Source organism: Bufo bufo, chromosome 5 (assembly GCF_905171765.1).
Source record: "Bufo bufo chromosome 5, aBufBuf1.1, whole genome shotgun sequence".
Classification (NCBI taxonomy): Eukaryota; Metazoa; Chordata; class Amphibia; order Anura; family Bufonidae; genus Bufo; species Bufo bufo.
The window spans coordinates 511,123,867-511,143,204 of NC_053393.1; the positions used below are offsets into that span (position 1 = coordinate 511,123,867).

At 42.0% G+C, this 19,338-nt stretch overlaps 1 protein-coding gene across 1 annotated transcript in view; it reads right to left on the reverse strand.

Moving 5' to 3' along the window:
- Window positions 1-727: 727 nt before the first annotated feature.
- Window positions 728-19,338, reverse strand: part of ARMC3 (armadillo repeat containing 3) — a 103,686-nt gene continuing 85,075 nt past the window's right edge. The window contains exons 15-18 of the mRNA XM_040433023.1: window positions 17,720-17,815; window positions 8,288-8,494; window positions 5,109-5,271; window positions 728-1,221 (exon numbers count right to left, since the gene is read on the reverse strand). Of these exons, the coding sequence (XP_040288957.1) occupies window positions 1,018-1,221; window positions 5,109-5,271; window positions 8,288-8,494; window positions 17,720-17,815 (670 nt within the window). The 3' untranslated portion in view covers window positions 728-1,017. The remainder of the gene's footprint in view (window positions 1,222-5,108; window positions 5,272-8,287; window positions 8,495-17,719; window positions 17,816-19,338) is intronic.

Genomic DNA, 19,338 nt, shown 5'->3' on the forward strand with positions numbered 1-19,338 from the left:
GGGAATCGAGCCACCGGCTGGTGCTCCGAGTGGTATCGTAAGGACTGACATAAGGATATTGTAAGGGCTGACACGAAGTTTCACTGCAGCCAACAGTTGAACTTGAGGACAGCAGCGCTGCAGTCAACATCAGGTGATCGAGACTGGCAGCAATAGTAAGTAGCATCACTATCAACTTATGCTAAACTCGGTTACTCATTTTTAGGTCATTGTTTAGCTGACAGCGGTGGATGCCGCTTATGGATAGTCTTGAGGACTGGCTCATTTGCATGCACAAGCGCTGGTGCTCTTTATAGATTTCAGTTTGTGGTGAACAGAAAGCACAAGAAGCGCCAAATGTATTAAGAGGCGTGCACTTCTTGATAAATTGAGTAGATCCTGTGTTATCTATACACAGTGTTGATATCTGTCACCCTAATCCTGCATGTAATGATAAGCAGATAACTGCAGGAAAGTGATTTGCACAGAGCAAATATAGATATTGACATGGCATATTAAATATCACCAAAATCACCAACAATGCTTGAAAAATATTTTTAACATAAAAACGTGATTTAAACAATAGGTCATTTTCTGATGACAAATGTCCTGAGATATTTTATACTGGTCACGTCAACAGATCCATGGTGATGAAAGAGTTAAACAACCCAAAACCTTAAAAATTATTGTCTGCGAAAATTTAGAGACGTACCACCACAGTGCTAGAATATATAAACATTTATTTCACCAAGCGTATAGCAAGCAAAAGAAATATATTTCCATCTAGACATTTATGGCCTATCCACAGGATATGAGACCCACCTCTGGGAGCTACATCCACCTCGAGGACGGGTCATTGACTCATGGCCACGAGTCGATAAGAGAGATGGCAGCACATGCGTGGCTCTCTCCACTTCTATGGGAAGTACCCTTACTCTGCTATTTTGGGATTTCCCATAGATCAGGGCATCCTGTGGATATAACATAAATGTTCAGATGGCAATACCCCTTAAATAAATATAGCAGAATGCACATGTACTAGAGCTGTTGATAGTGATCTGTCTCCACACTTCCAGGTTTCATCAAGTGACCCGGCTGATACATGAGGTCTACAATATAAGTCTCTGGTGGAGCCTTTGTTCCTGCATGAATGGAGTCACTGAGTAACTTCACTTCATTCCACGCTCGGCCATAATCTCCTCGTGTTAGAGAACAGCCAATGCCAAGTCTGTCAGCTATAGCCTAGGAATGGAAAAATGTTGGCATAACTTTAGATACTGGAAACGAAGCATTGATCTTAGACATTACATGTATTACATATTCATCTGTCACCCATATTATAGTTTACTTCCTTAAAGAACCTTAACCTGCTCAAATTTCATTCTTCTATTCTCTAAAAAACCATACACAATTTTATAGAAAGTTGATCCATAGAACCATAGGCTCTCAGTGTACCACTTATATACAGTGCTTTTGGAAAATCTTCAGGCCCATTCACTTTTTCACATTTTGTTACTTTGCAGCCTTGTGCTAAAATAAAATAAGTTTTCCCAACTATTTGCATTCAATACCCCATAATCAGAAAGTGAAAAGAGAATTTCAGAAATGTTTGCAAATTCAGTTCATTGGACATGAGTTGGAAAAAACATAACCATATTAATATAAGGTATAGTCGACAATGCATATCAGAGCAAAACCCAAGCCATGAGAAGGAAAGTTTAGAGACAGGATTGTGTGGAGCACAGATCTGGAGAAAGGTACAAAAAAAGTTCTGCTCCACTGAAAGTTCCCAAGAGCACAGTGGCCTCCGCAATTCTTAAATGGAAGAAGTCTGTAACAACCAAGACTCTTCCTAGAGCTGGCTGCCACCAAGTAAAAGAGAGGTGGTCACTTAAAGGACTCTCCGACTGTGAGAGACAAGAATTTCTGGTCTGATGAAACTAAGATTGAACTTTTTGGCTTTAACTCTAAGGCCCCTTTCACACGGGCGAGTTTTCCCGCGCGGGTGCAATGCGTGAGGTGAATGCATTGCACCCGCACTGAATCCGGACCCATTCACTTCAATGGGGCTGTGCAGATGAGCGGTGATTTTCACGCATCACTTGTGCGTTGCGTGAAAATGGCAGCATGTTCTATATTCTGCGTTTTTCACGCAACGCAGGCCCCATAGTAATGAATAGGGCTGCGTTAAAAACGCAAGCATCTGCAAGCAAGTGCGAATGCGGTGCGATTTTCACGCGGGGTTGCTAGGAGATGATAGGGATGAGCAACCCCGGACCCCATAAAAGTGTATTCACTGTATTATTTTCCCTTATAACATTGTCATAAGGAAAAATAATAGCATTCTTAATACAAAATGCTTGGTAAAATGTGCATTGAGGGGTTAAAAAATAAAAAAAATTAACTCACCTCATCCACTTGGTCACGCAGCCGGCATCGTCTTCTTTCTTGTTCTTTCAGGACCTGAAAAGGACCTTTGGTAACGTAATCGCGCTCACCACGTGGTGACGTCAGCGCAGGTCCTGCTGAATGAAGATAGAAGATCCTTCTATCTTCATCCAGCAAGACCTGCGCTGACGTCACCACGCTCACCACGTAGTGAGCGCGATTACGTCATCAAAGGTCCTTTTGCAGGTCCTGAAAGAAGACGATCCTGGCTGCGCGAACAAGAAGATGAGGTGAGTTATGTTTTTATTATTTTCAAACCCTTAATTGACATTATACTTAGCATTCTGTATTCAGAATGCTATTATTTTCCATTATAACCATGTTATAATGGAAAATACAAAAATCTACAGAACACCAAACCCAAACTTCAGTCAAGAAGTCCGGGTTCGGGTCTGGGTACCACATTCAGTTTTTTCTCATGCGCGTGCAAAAAGCATTGCTCTTGCGTGGAAAAAACTGAACATCGGAATGCAATCGCAGACAAAACTGACTTCAATTGTGTACCTACTCGCGTGGGTTTCCCGCAATGCACCCTGAACGCATCCGGCCCTCACCCGCGACGCCTGTGTGAAGGGGGCCTAAGCGTCATATTTGGTGGAAACCAGGCACTGCTCATCAGCTGCTTAATACCATTCCTACAGTGAAGCATGGTGGTGGCAGCTTGGTGGCGGTTTTCAGCGGCTGGGAAAGGGAGACTGGTCAGAGTTAAGGAAAAGCTGAATGGAGCAAAGTACAGAGATATTCTTAAGGAAAACCTGATCCAGACTGGGCTAAAGGTTCACCTTCCAACAAGACAATGACCCTAAGCACACAACCAAGACAACACAGGAGTGGATTAGGGACAACTCTGTGAACGTCCTTGAGTCCATTGACGGTCCCCATCCAACCTCACAGAGCTTAACAGTCCTGAGTAAAGGGTCTGAATACTTATGTCAATGCAAGATTCTAGTTTTTCTTTTCAATAAATTAGCAGATATTTATAACATTATGTTTTCATTTTCTCATTATGAGGTACTGAGTGCAGACTGATGGGGAAAAACTTTTTTATTTTTTTTGTTATTTTAGCTCAAGGCTGCAACATTATAAAATGCACTGTAGAGCTGACATACTCCACTGGCTTTACAGACATTACCATCACTCATTGTTCGCAATGGAGCTCACAATCCAAGGGCGACATTTATCAAAGCCCAGCTTTTTACACCAGTCTTTGATAGCCCCTGCGTTGCTGGAGGAAGCGCCTAATTTATGACGAGGCACAGGCCTCTTCATAAATTTAGTCGCACCTCTAGCAGTCCATGCACCTCAAGTTAAAACTACTCCAGCCTCTAAATGGAGTATTTTTCCCTTCTCTTTTACGGCTGTTCCCAGGCATAAAATACAGTAAATCTGCAGAGGATGATGTTTTGGCCCCTGTCCCTGCCACTCTCAGGTGGTGGGGATGACATAAAAATGCCCATGCGACACAATTTTGTCGCACAAGCATCTAAAAAGCTGCAAAACTGTGTCTTGCAACTTTTTGTTTACCCAAAAACTGGCGTAGACTTCTTTATAAGGGTGCATTCACATCGCCGTTTAGCTTTCCGTTCTTCTGAGAGAGAGAGAGAAAAAAAACAGGATCCTGTTGCATCAGTTGTCATCCGTTTGAGCCATTTCTGTCTGAGATCCGTTTTTTTTTTTTAGGGCACTTTCACACTAGTGTTTTTGTTTTCCGGTATTGAGTCCCGTCACAGGAGCTTAATACCAGAAAAAAAAACTGATCAGTTTTACCCTAATGCATTCTGAATGAAGAATGAAAATACTGAGCACTTGCCGGAATGCCGGATCCGGCATTAATTTACATTTAAGTGTATTAGTGCCGGATCCGGCATTAAGTGGTCTGGCAAAACGGATCCGGCATCCGGATCCGGCATGCGCAGACCTTTAAAAATGCAAAAGAAGTTAATACCGGATCCGTTTTTCCAGATGACACCGGAGAGATGTATCCGGTATTTCAATGCATTTGTCAGACGGATCCGCATCCGGATCCGTCTGACAAATGCCATCAGTTTGTGTCTGTATTGCCGGAATCCTCTGCCGCAAGTGTGAAAGTGCCCTTAGATGGAAAAAAAAAGTACTGCATGCAGAACGGATCTCAGATGGAAATGGATCAAACAGAGGACAGCTGATGCAACAAGATCCATTTTTTTCTCTCTCTCTCTTCTTCTGATGGATCAGAAGAACGGAAAGCTAAACGGTGATGTGAATGCACCCTAAGTGACCCCTTAGGTTCCCTATCAGTATGTTTTGGGAGTGTAGGAGGAAACTGAGAAAACCCACACAAGCAGATGTCATCCTCGATCAAATTCAAACCCAGGACCCCAGTGCTGCAAGGCACCAGTCCTAAGTATTCTCCTATATTCTATAGGAGAATACTTCAGTATTTTGACCGAGTATCAGTGATATCAGTATCCAGTGGAATGTAGCACTACTTTTTACTGTAAGAATTGACATTAATACCTGTATGTGCCTCCTTAGGTTACTAGAGGCAAAATGGGGTAAAGTACTCCCCCGTAGAGGTCTATAATCACCAGCTAAAGGTTGTTTGGAGCTGTAATAGAATCATGTGCATCCGACCTGCAGTCTCCAGCAGTGCAGATATCTATATATCGTGTAGTACAGACTGTACACGTTCGTACACTTACCTTGTAAAGCAACGCTCGATGATAGAATATTCCTTTCTTAATTCTTCCAATAGGTATTACATTGCACTTCAGCTCATACTTAAGCCCACTGACATGAAGCTCCCAGCTGAATTCATGCAGTCGATCCTTGGCAATAGGTCCACCCATCTTTTCGGCAACGAACCTTTACGAGATGTAAGTATATCCATCAATTTTCCCATTTTTTGTGACATTTCTCAAGTACCATCCAAAAACAAAAAGTCGATTTTTTTCAAACGGCCGTTGAGTGATTGCTGCAATTTACGCTCAGATCATTAAATAAATTGAAATGGTAATGTATGCAGCCATTTACGCATCTTGTCTGCTAAACTGCGTTTTGTGTAAGATTAACAGCCCAGCATAAAAGCTTAAAATGAAATCAATTTTAGTCTGAAGTCTTTAGAAATTAAGCAAATATAATGATTATGTACTTAAGTAGGAAAAAGATATTTATCAGTATGGGGTTAGGCTTAAGTTCGACATGTTGTATAATGCAGAGCATTAATGCTTAACCTACAAAATGAAGAGATTTCCACGGCAGCAGCATACACGTTAGTTCTTCTGCATCCTTACGGCAGATGACATGTCTAATAAAACCTGCTATAACCCCCATAGTCACTGCTTCTGGGTCAGTAGTGTCTAATGAACCGTGGAAAGTTATGAATCGTGGATCCTCGAGCTGCCATTAGAGCATTCAGACCCGCAATGTAAAACATGTCTGTGTCCCATTTGCTAAACACGGATGATTTACCATCTGTGTAGAATCAGGGTTGTCTCCGACTGCATTCCATTTTTTTGCTTCCGTATGTCATCCGTTTTTCACATCCGTCAAAAAACAGCTTTTAGCTCTTTTCAGGGTCTCCCTGTAAGCATCCGTGAAAACGGATTTGGTGAACGCATTGCACCCGCACTAAATCCGGACCCATTCATTTCTATGGGGCTGTGCACATGAGCGGTGATTTTCACGCATCACTTGTGCGTTGCGTGAAAATCGCGGCATGTTCTATAGTGTGCGTTTATCACGCAACGCAGGCCCCATAGAAGTGAATGGGGCTGCGCGAAAATCGCAAGCATCCGCAAACAAGTGCGGATGCGGTGCGATTTTCACGCACGGTTGCTAGGAGACGATCGGGATGGGGACCTGATCATTATTATTTTTCTCTTATAACATGGTTATAAGGGAAAATAATAGCATTCTGAATACAGAATGTATAGTACAATAGGGCTGGAGGGGTTAAAAAAAATATATTAATCCACTTGTTCGCGCAGCCGGCATCTCTTCTGTCTTCATCTGTGAGGAAAAGGACCTTTGATGACTTCACTTCGCTCATCACATGGTCCATCACATGATCCATAACCATGGTAATTTTTTACATTATTCATGGGATAACCCCTTTAAGCAAATGGCATTTATGATGTAGAGAAAGTTAATGAAACGCTGAATCTGGGCGCTGTTGTATAGTTTATACAGGGGTGTACTGAGCAGGGGACTTCTCTTAATGACATCTATTTATACGAATAAGTGCTTTGGATCGAGGTTGTTTTCATGAGACAACCAATTCTTCCATAATGTCAGCTTTTAAGGGGAATCTGTTAGCACCAAAAAGGCCCCTTAACTGCCGGCAGTACCCTACAGCTGATGTCATCTGATTTCGAATGATGTGATTGTCAAGCTTGTCACGTCTCGTTCCCGCCTTTTGCATTCGATTGATGGACTTTTTCATTTCCTTCAAGCGCGATTCCTTCTTGAGATTTTGTGCATGCGTCGTATGTGCCATATGAGAATGTTCCCTGGCGTGCTTACGTGAGATCTCAAGGAGGTATCGTGCAAGAAGGAAAAAGCCCATCAATGTGAATGGGTGGGAAGTAGGTGTGACAAGCTTGACTTCATGTGTGAAAGCCGCTGCCCCCTTGACTCCAAGGTCCTCATTTGCATACAGAGGAATAACAGTTGTCTTAAAGTGATCATGCCCATCAGATAACTTAGACAAACATCATAAAAAACCAAATGGCCTCTGCTGTATGGTACTGCGGGCAGTTTAGGGGCCATTTTGGTGCCGACAGGTTGCCTTTAACAACTATCAAACACAGGTTTATATAAAAATGTAATACTAATCCCTGCTGTGATCATTCCACCTTTGGAAAGAAATATGAATTTATTTATACAGTACAGACCAAAAGTTTGGACACACCTTCTCATTCAAAGAGTTTTCTTTATTTTCATGACTATGAAAATTGTAGATTCACACTGAAGGCATCAAAACTATGAATTAACACATGTGGAATTATATACATAACAAACAAGTGTGAAACAACTGAAAATATGTCATATTCTAGGTTCTTCAAAGTAGCCACCTTTTGCTTTGATTCCTGCTTTGCACACTCTTGGCATTCTCTTTAATAGGGCTTCAAGAGGTAGTCCCCTGAAATGGTTTTCACTTCACAGGTGTGCCCTGTCAGGTTTAATAAGTGGGATTTCTTGCCTTATAAATGGGGTTGGGACCATCAGTTGTGTTGAGGAGAAGTCAGGTGGATACACAGCTGATAGTCCTACTGAATAGACTGTTAGAATTTGTATTATGGCAAGAAAAAAGCAGCTAAGTAAAGAAAAACAAGTGGCCATCATTACTTTAAGAAATGAAGGTCAGTCAGTCAGCTGAAAAATTTGGAAAACTTTGAAAGTAAGGGCTATTTGACCATGAAGGAGAGTGATGGGGTGCTGCGCCAGATGACCTGGCCTCCACAGTCACCGGACCTGAACCCAATCGAGATGGTTTGGGGTGAGCTGGACCGCAGAGTGAAGGCAAAAGGGCCAACAAGTGCTAAGCATCTCTGGGAACTCCTTCAAGACTGTTGGAAGACCATTTCAGGGGACTACCTCTTGAAGCTCATCAAGAGAATGCCAAGAGTGTGCAAAGCAGTAATCAAAGCAAAAGGTGGCTACTTTGAAGAACCTAGAATATGACATATTTTCAGTTGTTTCACACTTGTTTGTTATGTACAGTATATGTATATTATTAGTGTTCCTGAACTGAAGTAGTAATGGAAGATTTTTTATACTGGGAATATATCTTTTTGTTTATGGCCGCCATCTGTTATAGTCCTTCAGATTTTGGACTGTTTTTCGATGACAAGGCTCATTAGACATGATATTTACTTACTGTGCCAGAGCAACGACCTGCTCCCGGGGATGAAGGAGAGGAAGGATTGTACTGGTTACTTCTGAGATATAGTCAGCCAATTCTTGGTCAAATGGTGGGAACCATTGAGTTATCTGAGGAACAGGCTCCGGTTGAATCATCGCTGGGGGAATCTCATCTTCTTCTTTCATCTTTTCTTCTTCTTTCTTTACTTTACTCTTTATTTTGCTAAAAGGATTGAGGATTCACATTTACATTCAATTCTATGTTCAGAAGGCCACATATCACAGTTTTATTCCAAGTTGACCGTTCTATTTAAAGTGGTTGTCTGACTCCGTTTCCGTATTTCCGTTCCGCAAAAAGGTAGTGCATGTCCTATTATTGTCCGCAAATTACGGTCCGAGGCCCCATTCAAGTCAATGGGTCCGCAAAAAATACAGAACGCACACGGAACACATCCGTATGTCATCCGTGTTTCATACGCATTTTGTGGATCCATACTGTAGAAATGCTATGCCCAGCCCATACTGCTCATGTTTTTGGTGATGAATAAGTTACTGTTTCCGTTTCCGATCTGAAAAAAAGGGATCAAATACGGAAACCATACGGATATGTTTTGTGCAATAACGTAACGGAAGAGGACTTAAATCAGAGGAAAAAAAACTCAAATGCGGAACAACAGATGCAAAACAACAACGTTCATGTGCATGAGCCCTTATACAGTAGATTGTAAATTCACATAAGCACAGCTCTCTACAGATGTACGCTGCCTGTGAATTTATTCCTAAACTACGCACATACTTCAACACAGATTTGACATAAACGACACAAAAACAAATGGCAGACGGTAAACAGGACGTAAGTGTATTTAAAAACTGTGGCATCTAAAACATATTGTTCCCCTCTGTCATTTATTAGGGGAGACCCATCAACACAACTGTGTAACAAAGGACACACAGAAATGCAGATATATATGGGAAAGCATAAATATACACATGAAATGTTTTCCTTCCAGTGACAAATTTGGGTTACAATAAGAATTAGTGTCCATAAATCACACATTTCTGGACAGATTCATTAATACCACATTGACACAACTGGATGAGAAAGGTTCCACCCGACCTCTACAAAGCAAGAAAAAAGACATGCTGCTTGTAAGATATATTGTTTGCAATATTGTTTTAAACTAAGTTACTGAATTTAGATGAACTACAGAGAATGTCTCCGCTGACAATACAGCTGTGGTCGCTGCACGTCCAAATTAAAATCATAAATAAAATTATTGATTTGTGTCTAGGACAGTAATTCCCAGCCCTGAAAAAAGGTTTCCCTCGTAAGAAAACCTACAGCTACCCCACCCCGCTATAAAATGGATAGCTCTTGTTTTTTTTTTGTGGAACCTCTAATCTGGTTTAAACCCATTGGAGCGAATGGGGCTGAGCGCAATACCAAGCACAGCCGCTATACAATGTACGGCGCTGTGCGTAGTAAGCACAGAGAAGGCTGTGGAGCTCACAGGAGCACCGATGCCTTCTCAAACAGCTGATCGGCGGGGGTCCCGGGTGTCTGACCCTCGCCGATCAGATACTGATGACCTATTCTGAGGATAGGTCATCAGTAGTTAAATCCCAGAAAACCACTTTAAATGTACCATCTTTTCAAGTGTCATTCGAAACATCAAACACCCTTGGGATGCACTAGAAAGGAGATTGCAAGCCGGGTCCTCTCCTCCAACATCAGTGTCTGACCTCACAAATGCTCTTCTGGGCGAAGATTCCCACAGACACCCTCCAAGATCCTGTAGAAATCCTTCCTAGAAGAGTGGAAGCTGTCTTAGATGCAAAGGAAGAACCATATTAATGCCTATAGATTTAAAATGGGATGTGATAAGAGCTCTTGGAGGTGTAATAAGTAGGTGTCCCAATACTTTGGTCCATACAGTTTATCTTATCATAGAAAAATATATTTTTCTCCATTTATCCTGCTCTTTTTTTCTCTCCTTCTAAACTAATATTCTCCATCTTAACCCCTTCGAGACGAAACCTATTTTAGTTTTTCCATTTTCGTTTTTTCCTCCCCATATTCGAACTTTTTGAATTTTCCGTTTTTTGCAGGACACGTTGTACTTTTAATGGCACCATTTAATTTACCATGTCTTGCATTGAAAAAAAGGGAACACAATTCTTTGTGGGGTGAAATTGAAACAAATCCACAATCCTGCCAAGGTTTTGGGAGTTTTGATATTGACCGCGTTCTTTGTGCTAAAAATGACATGATGTCCTTATTCTGCAGGTCCATACAATTACGGCCATACCAAATTTGCATAGTTTTTATTTTGTTTTGCTACCTTTAAAAAAAAAAAAAAAAAATTTAAAAAAAGGAAATTCTAAATTTTCTTTGCATTGTCATTTTCTGAGACGCCATAACATTTTTATATTTCCATCTACAGAGCAGTATGAGAGTCTGTTTTATGTGGAACGAACTGCAGTTTTTATTGGTACCATTTTTGATGGATAAAAATGGTGAATCGTGGTTCTAATTTTTTTCTGTTACGGCGTACACCACACAGGAAAAAAGTTTTTATATTTTAATAGTTCAGACATTTTTGGAAGTAGTGATACCTGTTTATTTTTTGATGTTTATTTATTTTTAGATGTAAAATTGAGAAAGGGGGGTGATTAGTATTTTTTATATATATATATATATATATATATATATTTTTTAATCTTTTTTTTACTTTTTACACAATAACTTTTAGGGGGCTACAACATTGGTTGCTAGAAGTATCTGGTTCACTTCCCTAGCTTTAATAATTCTCCCTTAATAAAATTGAGAATATCTTCAAAGGGATTTGTTTAAGGCCTCATGCACACGACCGTATGTATTTTGCGGTCTGCAAAAAACGGATCCACAAAAAATGCAGATGACGTCCGTGTGCATTCCATATTTTGCGGAACGGAACAGCTGGCTCCTAATAGAACAGACAATAATAGGATATGTTCTATTATTTTGCGGAACGTAAATACGGACGTACGGAAACGTAATGCACATGGAGTAACTTCTGTTTTTTTTGCGGACCCATTGAAATGAATGGTTCTGTATATGGTGCACAAAAAAAAAGGACCAGACACGGAAAGAAAATATGTTTGTGTGCATGAGGCCTAAGTTATTAAAAAGTGAATAGCTTAACAGTATTGCAAGCACCAAGTGTAAATGCGCGTCCATATCAAACCTTGCGAGCAACAGTTTCCTGGTAGTAAACAAAATGCACCATTAATGCAGGTGTCTTCTGCAAAATACAAGCTTTATCCACAAGACATAAATGTCAATTCCATGTCATAAAAATCCTCTTCAGAGGTCAAGTAGCTATTCAAAAATATCAACTGTATGAATGTCCACTGGGACTCAAGACTCGAATATGGGGGGAACCAGCGCTGAATGTGCTTCAGGGACTCGTCAAGTGAGCCCCTGAAACGTAGTTTCATTCCCACTCAGTCCTGAGTGGACATTCATATATTGGTGATTTAATACTGTTACTTGACCTTTGAAGATGCTTTTTATGTCATTTATATCTTGTGGATAAAGCTTGAATTTTGCAGAAGATACCTGCGTTATTGATGCATTTTTTCTACTACTGGAAAATTTTAAAAAATGTCCCCCAATGCAGCGAAATAATAAAAGAGCATATACTCACCTATTCATTCCCCGCTGCTTCCAGCACCGCCACTTCCATCCTCCTGCTGGGATTTGTCTGCAGCAACGACCTGCTGTTTACTCCATGTGGCTGCTGCAGCCAATCATTGACCTCAGTGGTCATTGGCTGAGAACAGTAACTGACTGCAGTGTTGTGCAGGTCATATGGGCACGAATGTCATCAATGATGCCATGGCTGCAGCCGTGAGGAGGATCGTAGATGTGACGCTGGAAGGGATGTGGGATGAAATAGGTGTGTATGCAACATAATTACTGGACTGCGGTCATGTTAAAATAATCTGAACAACCCCCTTTAAAGGGAATCTGTCAGCTCCAAAGCAGTGTAAGCGGTGTATAGTCTAAGTGGTGCTGTGCCCGGTTATGTAATTTTTATCTTCATACTGACTTGCATTAGCACGCTCTGCTCCCACAAAACATCATTAAAATTGATTGACAGGACTCCTCTTTGAGTCCTCTCCATTATGTGAAAGAGCACGGGAGTCCTCTCAATGCATTTTACTGCTGGTTTGTTTAAGCACAGCATCACAATGCAGGTGAGTATGAAGATACAAATCGGACTCAGAGTCACTTACACTGTACACTGCTTACTCTAGTTTGGGGGGTGTTTCGGAGCTGAAAGATTCCCTTTAAGGCCTTGTTCACTTAAATATAGGCATTAAGGGGGTCATTTATTAGGACCGGTGTTTCAGATGCTGGTCTTAATAACCCATGCGCTGGCGGTGGAAACGGCAAAGTTATGTAGAGGCGTCGGCCTCCACATAACCTCGGCGCATCATCTGCGGGTCTAAATGTAAGACATCTTCCTTGCTGTCTTACGTTTAGACTATTTTCCACGCCTAAAACAGGCGAGGAAAATGATTAATGAGACGGGCCTCCTGGCCCCACACCCTTTCACGCAATGCCCAGTTTTTTAGACCTGGCGCGGGGAAAGGTTGCAGGTCTGGGCCAGAAATATGCCTAATATAGACATATTTCTGATAGTAAATGACCCCCAATATTTCCATATGACAGACTTCTATCTAATAAATGAAACACAAGACATTGTGCCATTCTTCATAACCCAATGTGCTGGCAGTGGATCCGCCGAAGTTATGTAGAGGCGCCAGCCTCTACATAACTTCGGACCATCTACCGCCGGTCTAAACGTAAGACAGCTTCCTTGCTGGCTTAATGATAAATGAGACCGTCCCTGCCCACGCCATGCCCCATTTTTTAGACCTGGCGTGAGCAGGGAAAAGTCACAGATTGCGGCGTAAATCACCTTTGCGCCACAATCTGCAACAGATAAACACCAGAAAACTGGCGTATATCAGGTTGTATATGACCCCCTAAGTATGCATTCAAGAATATGACTACGGTAAATGAATGCAAAATTGCAGTTCTTATAAATCCATACACATGTAGGGAATATCTGCTACAATATACCGTACATCAGATTTTTCCCTCCTCTATCCACATATATAACACTTACCTCATAAACCAGGTAATGAAAACTAAAGAGGATTTTCCCTGCATGATATTTTTAATAAAGTACCAGTGTCAGTGGAGAGAAGCTTTCTGTATGGTACCGGCTGATGTGTTGTCCTGATATCCATCACATGAAGCCTTGCTGTTAGAAAACACATCTGCTTCAATTTAGCCGTTCGTTAATTCATGAAAAGGAATCGTCTGACACATCCCATGACACACACGTCTTTCAGTGGAGGATTTCAGAATCCTCGAGAAAACTGTACATGATTTTAAGCTGCACATGGTTTCTATTAATTAGTGTAAAGTAAAAACATCTGTCAGGAGAACAACGTTACATATGCCTCAGAGTCCTGGGTGGCTCCTAGACGTGGAGGAAAATGAACGCTACGTTCTCTGGCGCACATGAATGCATCCCACTTTTATACCGCTGCAGCTTGTAAAGCAGACTGATCTGTTACAGGAGCAATGAGATAGATCGGACATGTCCTGTAAACACTGCTGTGGGTTAATCGATTGCAGATTGGGTAACCTAAAAGAAGTCTACCTGACCTGACCATAGTTATAGGAGGACATATACAGCTAAGCCTCAGATAGACGTCTTTCTGGTTTCAGTTCTAAGTGCAATGTCTGGAGGAAACCGGGCACTGCCCAATACCATCTCTACAATGAAGAGTGGTGGCGGCAGCATAATGCTTTGGGAGGTTTTTCAGGGTTGGCACAGGGAGACTGGTCAGGGTTGGGGGGAACGCTGAATGGGGAAAAGTACAGAAATATTCTTAATGAAAACCTGATTCAGGTCTGGACCTCAGGCCGGACTGAAGGTTCACCTTCCAACAAGACAATGACCCCAAGACAACACATGAGTGGTCTAGAGACAACTCTGTGAATACCCTTGAGTGGCCCAGCCAGAGTCCTGACGAACATCTCTGGAGAGAACTGAAAATGGACCTCTGGAGAGGTCCATTTAAGGTGAAAGTTCTTAAGAGGATTTACAGGGAAGAATGGCAGAAAATCCCCAAATCCAGGTGTGCACACCTTTGTGGCATCATACCTAAGAAGACTGGAGGCTGTAATCACTGCCGATGGTGCTTCAACTAAGTCCTGAGTATAGGGTGTGAACACTTATGTCAATGTAAGGTTTTCGTTTTTCCAATTCAATACACTTGAAAGTTTTCACTTTCTCAGGCCGAAACATAACAAAATGTAAAAAAAAAGCTAAAGGACTTTCCGAATACATTGTAAATAATAAATAATTTACGGGTAGACAAGATGGACCACGTGGTCTTTTTCTACCGTCAATATTCTATGTTTCTGTTTCTATACTTAGTGACTGAATACATAGGTGTAAAATGGAGAGCGGTGTAAAATATATATACTTTTATCATTCCCCTGTTTTTAATGTAGAAAAGCCACTTTTCAATGCATTTTCAACTTTTGTAGATGCATTTTATGCCATCCTCACCAAGTCTACAAAAAGGGAGGGTGTTGAGGGCTGAACTAGGGCTTTTTGAGGGAGGGGGCATTGACGACGGCCAATTCATCCTTATTTACGCCAGAAATCCTTATTTATGACAGCTCCGAGCTGCTGTAGATTTCATTCTGGCATGCGGAGTGCAGGAGAAGGCAGGCAGTTTGTGACCCGCGCCTCATCATAAAGTACACGCCTCCTCTGGTAGCACAGGCGCTATCAAGACCAGCGCAGAAGATGCCAGCCTTGATAAGTCAGGGCCATAGAGTTTTATGGAGGAGATTTATCAGTATTTTTGCCAGTTGTCTGCTGTTAATACATTAAGAAATATGGTGATCAGAGGGATATTTATGAAAGCACCTACTTTTTGCGAGATAGAAATCAGATGAGGTTGGTGAGGGTGAGTGAGGCACAGCATGACTTTTTTTTTTTAATCAAAAATTTCCTCCACTTTAGAAAAAAAAAATTGTAAACGCGTCAGAAATCTCATACTAAGTTTTGCTATGGGGCCATATGAGGTCTGTGGCCCTGTTCTGAGCCTTTTGTCTGCACTATACCTTTGACATATAATTCGGGATGAGCGAATCGACTTCGGATGAAACATCCGAAGTCGATTCACATAAATCTTCATTCTAATACTGTACGGAGCAGGAGCTTCGTACAGTATTAGAATGTATTGGCTCCAATGAGCTCGGGTTTGGTTCCAAGTGGTATAACTTGGCAATAACTTTGTGGTATGGCAATAACTTCGGCTCATCGGAGCCAATACATTCTAATACGGTACGAAGCTCCTGCTCCATACAGTATTAGAACAAAGTTTTATATGAATCGACTTCAGATGTTTTATCCGAAGTCGAGTCGCTCATCCCTACATATAATATTTAAAGGGGTTGTCTCACTTCAGCAAATGCCATTTATCCTGTAGAGAAAGTTACTACAAGGCACTTACTAATGTATTGTGATTGTCCATATTGCCTCCTATGCTGGCTGGATTCATTTTTCCATCACATTATACACTGCTCGTTTCCATGGTTACGACCACCCTCCAATCCATCAGCAATGGCCGTGCTTCCACACTATAGGAAAAAGTGCCAGCCTGTTTGGTGGCCAGGACCGTGGGAGCTCACACAGGCCGGCGTTTTTTTCTATAGTGTGCAAGCACGGCCACCTCTGATGGATTGCAGGGTGGTCGTAACCACTGGATATGAACAGTGTATAATGTGATAGAAAAATGAATCAAGCCAGCAAAGGAAGCAATATGGACAATCACAATACATTAGTAAGAGGCTTGTATTAACATCATCTACATCAGGGATGCCCAACCTGTGGCCCTCCAGCTGTTGCAAAACTACAACTCCCAGCATGCCTGGACAGACTACAGCTATCAGCCTACAGCACACCATGGTGGGAGTTGTAGTTTTACAACAGCTGGAGGGCTGCAGGTTGAGCATCCCTGATCTACATAATAAGAAGTGCTATTTACTGAAGTGACACAATCCCTTTAAGGTATACGCCAGGAGCTTTTCTTGGAGTACACACTATATGCAGGGCTCTGACACACAGATGAAACACATTTATTTAACGAGGACCTTTTATTACAATAAAAAATCTAAACTAAGTATACAGACATTGAGAGCGGCGCCCAGGGATCTCCCTGCACTTACTATTATCCCTGGGCGCCGCTCCGTTCTCCCGGTATAGACTCCGGTATCTTCAGATTTTCGGCTCAACTGGGAGGAGCCTGCTCTTGTTCTCCTGGGCGTCTTCTTCTCCCAAAAAAACTCTCAGGCTATGAGCTGAGCGCTGCGATTGGCCAGCGCTACAGCATGGGAGAAGGAGACGCCCAGGAGAACATGAGCAGGCTCCTCCCAGTTGAGCCGAAAATCTGAAGATACTGGAGCCTATACCGGGAGAACGGAGCGGCGCCCAGGGATAATAGTAAGTGCAGGGAGATCCCTGGGCGCCGCTCTCCATGTCTGTATACTTAGTTTAGATTTTTTATTGTAATGAAAGGTCCTCTTTAAAATATTTGACCCGTAAAAACCACATCATCAAAATCGCATCACGTTTTTTCCAGTACAGTTTTGAAATGGCTTTAACCACTACACAACCACTACGTGTGAACGCACCCTAACACTAGATAAATATTACCTGATTGCTTGATTGGATTAACAGCACATGTCACCCCATCATCACTGAATAATACACATTTCATACGTAGCACAAGCCAGGGGTGCACACAGATCTTATGGGGCCCCACAGCAAAACTTAGTATAGATCCCCACACCCAATTTCCTACTGTGCAGCTGTCAGTTACTCCCACGCGACGCAAAGTGCAACTCCCCAGATTTTTTACGTCAATATTTTTAAATTAAGCAGAAGACATTTTAATAAAAACAAGAAAAAATGTCAGCCCATAATTTATCCAACTTTATAGCTGCCTCATAAATATGGCGTTCATTCTGAGCACCATATTACTCAATACATTTACACCAGACAACTGACAAAAAATACATCAATAAATCTGCTTATCTTCTATTACAAAGCCGTCTGCCTGCAGCCACCACTAGGGGGAGCTCAGTGCACAGGAATTTATACAGTTACCATTTACCAGAAGCTGAAATAATCTCTTTGCATTGAGCTCCCACTAGTGGTGGCTGCATGAAACTGCAGTGCTTTCTTGTCGGGAGAAGGAGTTCAGCACCTGCAAACCTGGAAATTTTCCATTAATATGTCCATAAACAATATTTTTGCTGCATAACCTTAAATAGCTCATAAATATAAAACTAGTGCAAATGTACCTGGAAGATCTTTCCTTGACACCACTTCTGCTCAGGGAAGGAGATCGACCGGAAGGAACATCTTGTTTATCATCAACTGGGGATGGAACATTTCTCCTAGGGGAAAAAGAATATTTGGAATTCAATGTGTTGGGGGTGACCTGATGACTGCAAAAATTGCCCGAATGTTTAAACACCTTCCTTGACTGAAAGACAATGTTTCAAAAGGATTATCCCATAATTGACTGCGATGGCTAACCTCCGGCACTCCAGCTGTGGTAAAACTACAACTCCCAAGATGCACACTTGTTTGGCTGTTCTCAGAACTCCACAGAAATGAAAGCATGCTAGGAGTCGTAGTTTGAACACAGCTGGAGTGCCGGAGGTTAGCCATCACTGATATAGTACAGTCGTGGCCAAAAGTTTTGAGAATGACACAAATATTAGTTTTCACAAAGTTTGCTGCTAAACTGCTTATAGATCTTTGTTTCAGTTGTTTCTGTGATGTGGTGAAATATAATTACACGCACTTCATACGTTTCAAAGGCTTTTATCGACAATTACATGACATTTATGCAAAGAGTCAGTATTTGCAGTGTTGGCCCTTCTTTTTCAGGACCTCTGCAATTCGACTGGGCATGCTCTCAATCAACTTCTGGGCCAATTCCTGACTGATAGCAACCCATTCTTTTATAATCACTTCTTGGAGTTTGTCAGAATTAGTGGGTTTTTGTTTGTCCACCCGCCTCTTGAGGATTTACCACAAGTTCTCAATGGGATTAAGATCTGGGGAGTTTCCAGGCCATGGACCCAAAATGTCAACGTTTTGGTCCCCGAGCCACTTAGTTATCACTTTTGCCTTATGGCACGGTGCTCCATCGTGCTGGAAAATGCATTGTTCTTCACCAAACTGTTGTTGGATTGTTGGAAGAAGTTGCTGTTGGAGGGTGTTTTGGTACCATTCTTTATTCATGGCTGTGTTTTTGGGCAAAATTGTGAGTGAGCCCACTCAATTGGATGAGAAGCAACCCCACACATGAATGGTCTCAGGATGCTTTACTGTTGGCATGACACAGGACTGATGGTAGCGCTCACCTTTTCTTCTCCGGACAAGCCTTTTTCCAGATGCCCCAAACAATCGGAAAGAGGCTTCATCGGAGAATATGACTTTGCCCCAGTCCTCAGCAGTCCATTCACCATACTTTCTGCAGAAGATCTGTCCCTGATGTTTTTTTTGGAGAGAAGTGGCTTCTTTGCTGCCCTTCTTGACACCAGGCAATCTTCCAAAAGTCTTCGCCTCACTGTGCGTGCAGATGCGCTCACACCTGCCTGCTGCCATTCCTGAGCAAGCTCTGCACTGGTGGCACTCCGATCCCGCAGCTGAATCCTCTTTAGGAGACGATCCTGGCACTTGCTGGACTTTCTTGGACGCCCTGAAGCCTTCTTAACAAGAACTGAACCTCTTTCCTTGAAGTTCTTGATGATCCTATAAATTGTTGATTGAGGTGCAATCTTAGTAGCCACAATATCCTTGCCTGTGAAGCCATTTTTATGCAACGCAATGATGGCTGCACGCGTTTCTTTGCAGGTCACCATGGTTAACAATGGAAGAACAATGATTTCAAGCATCACCCTCCTTT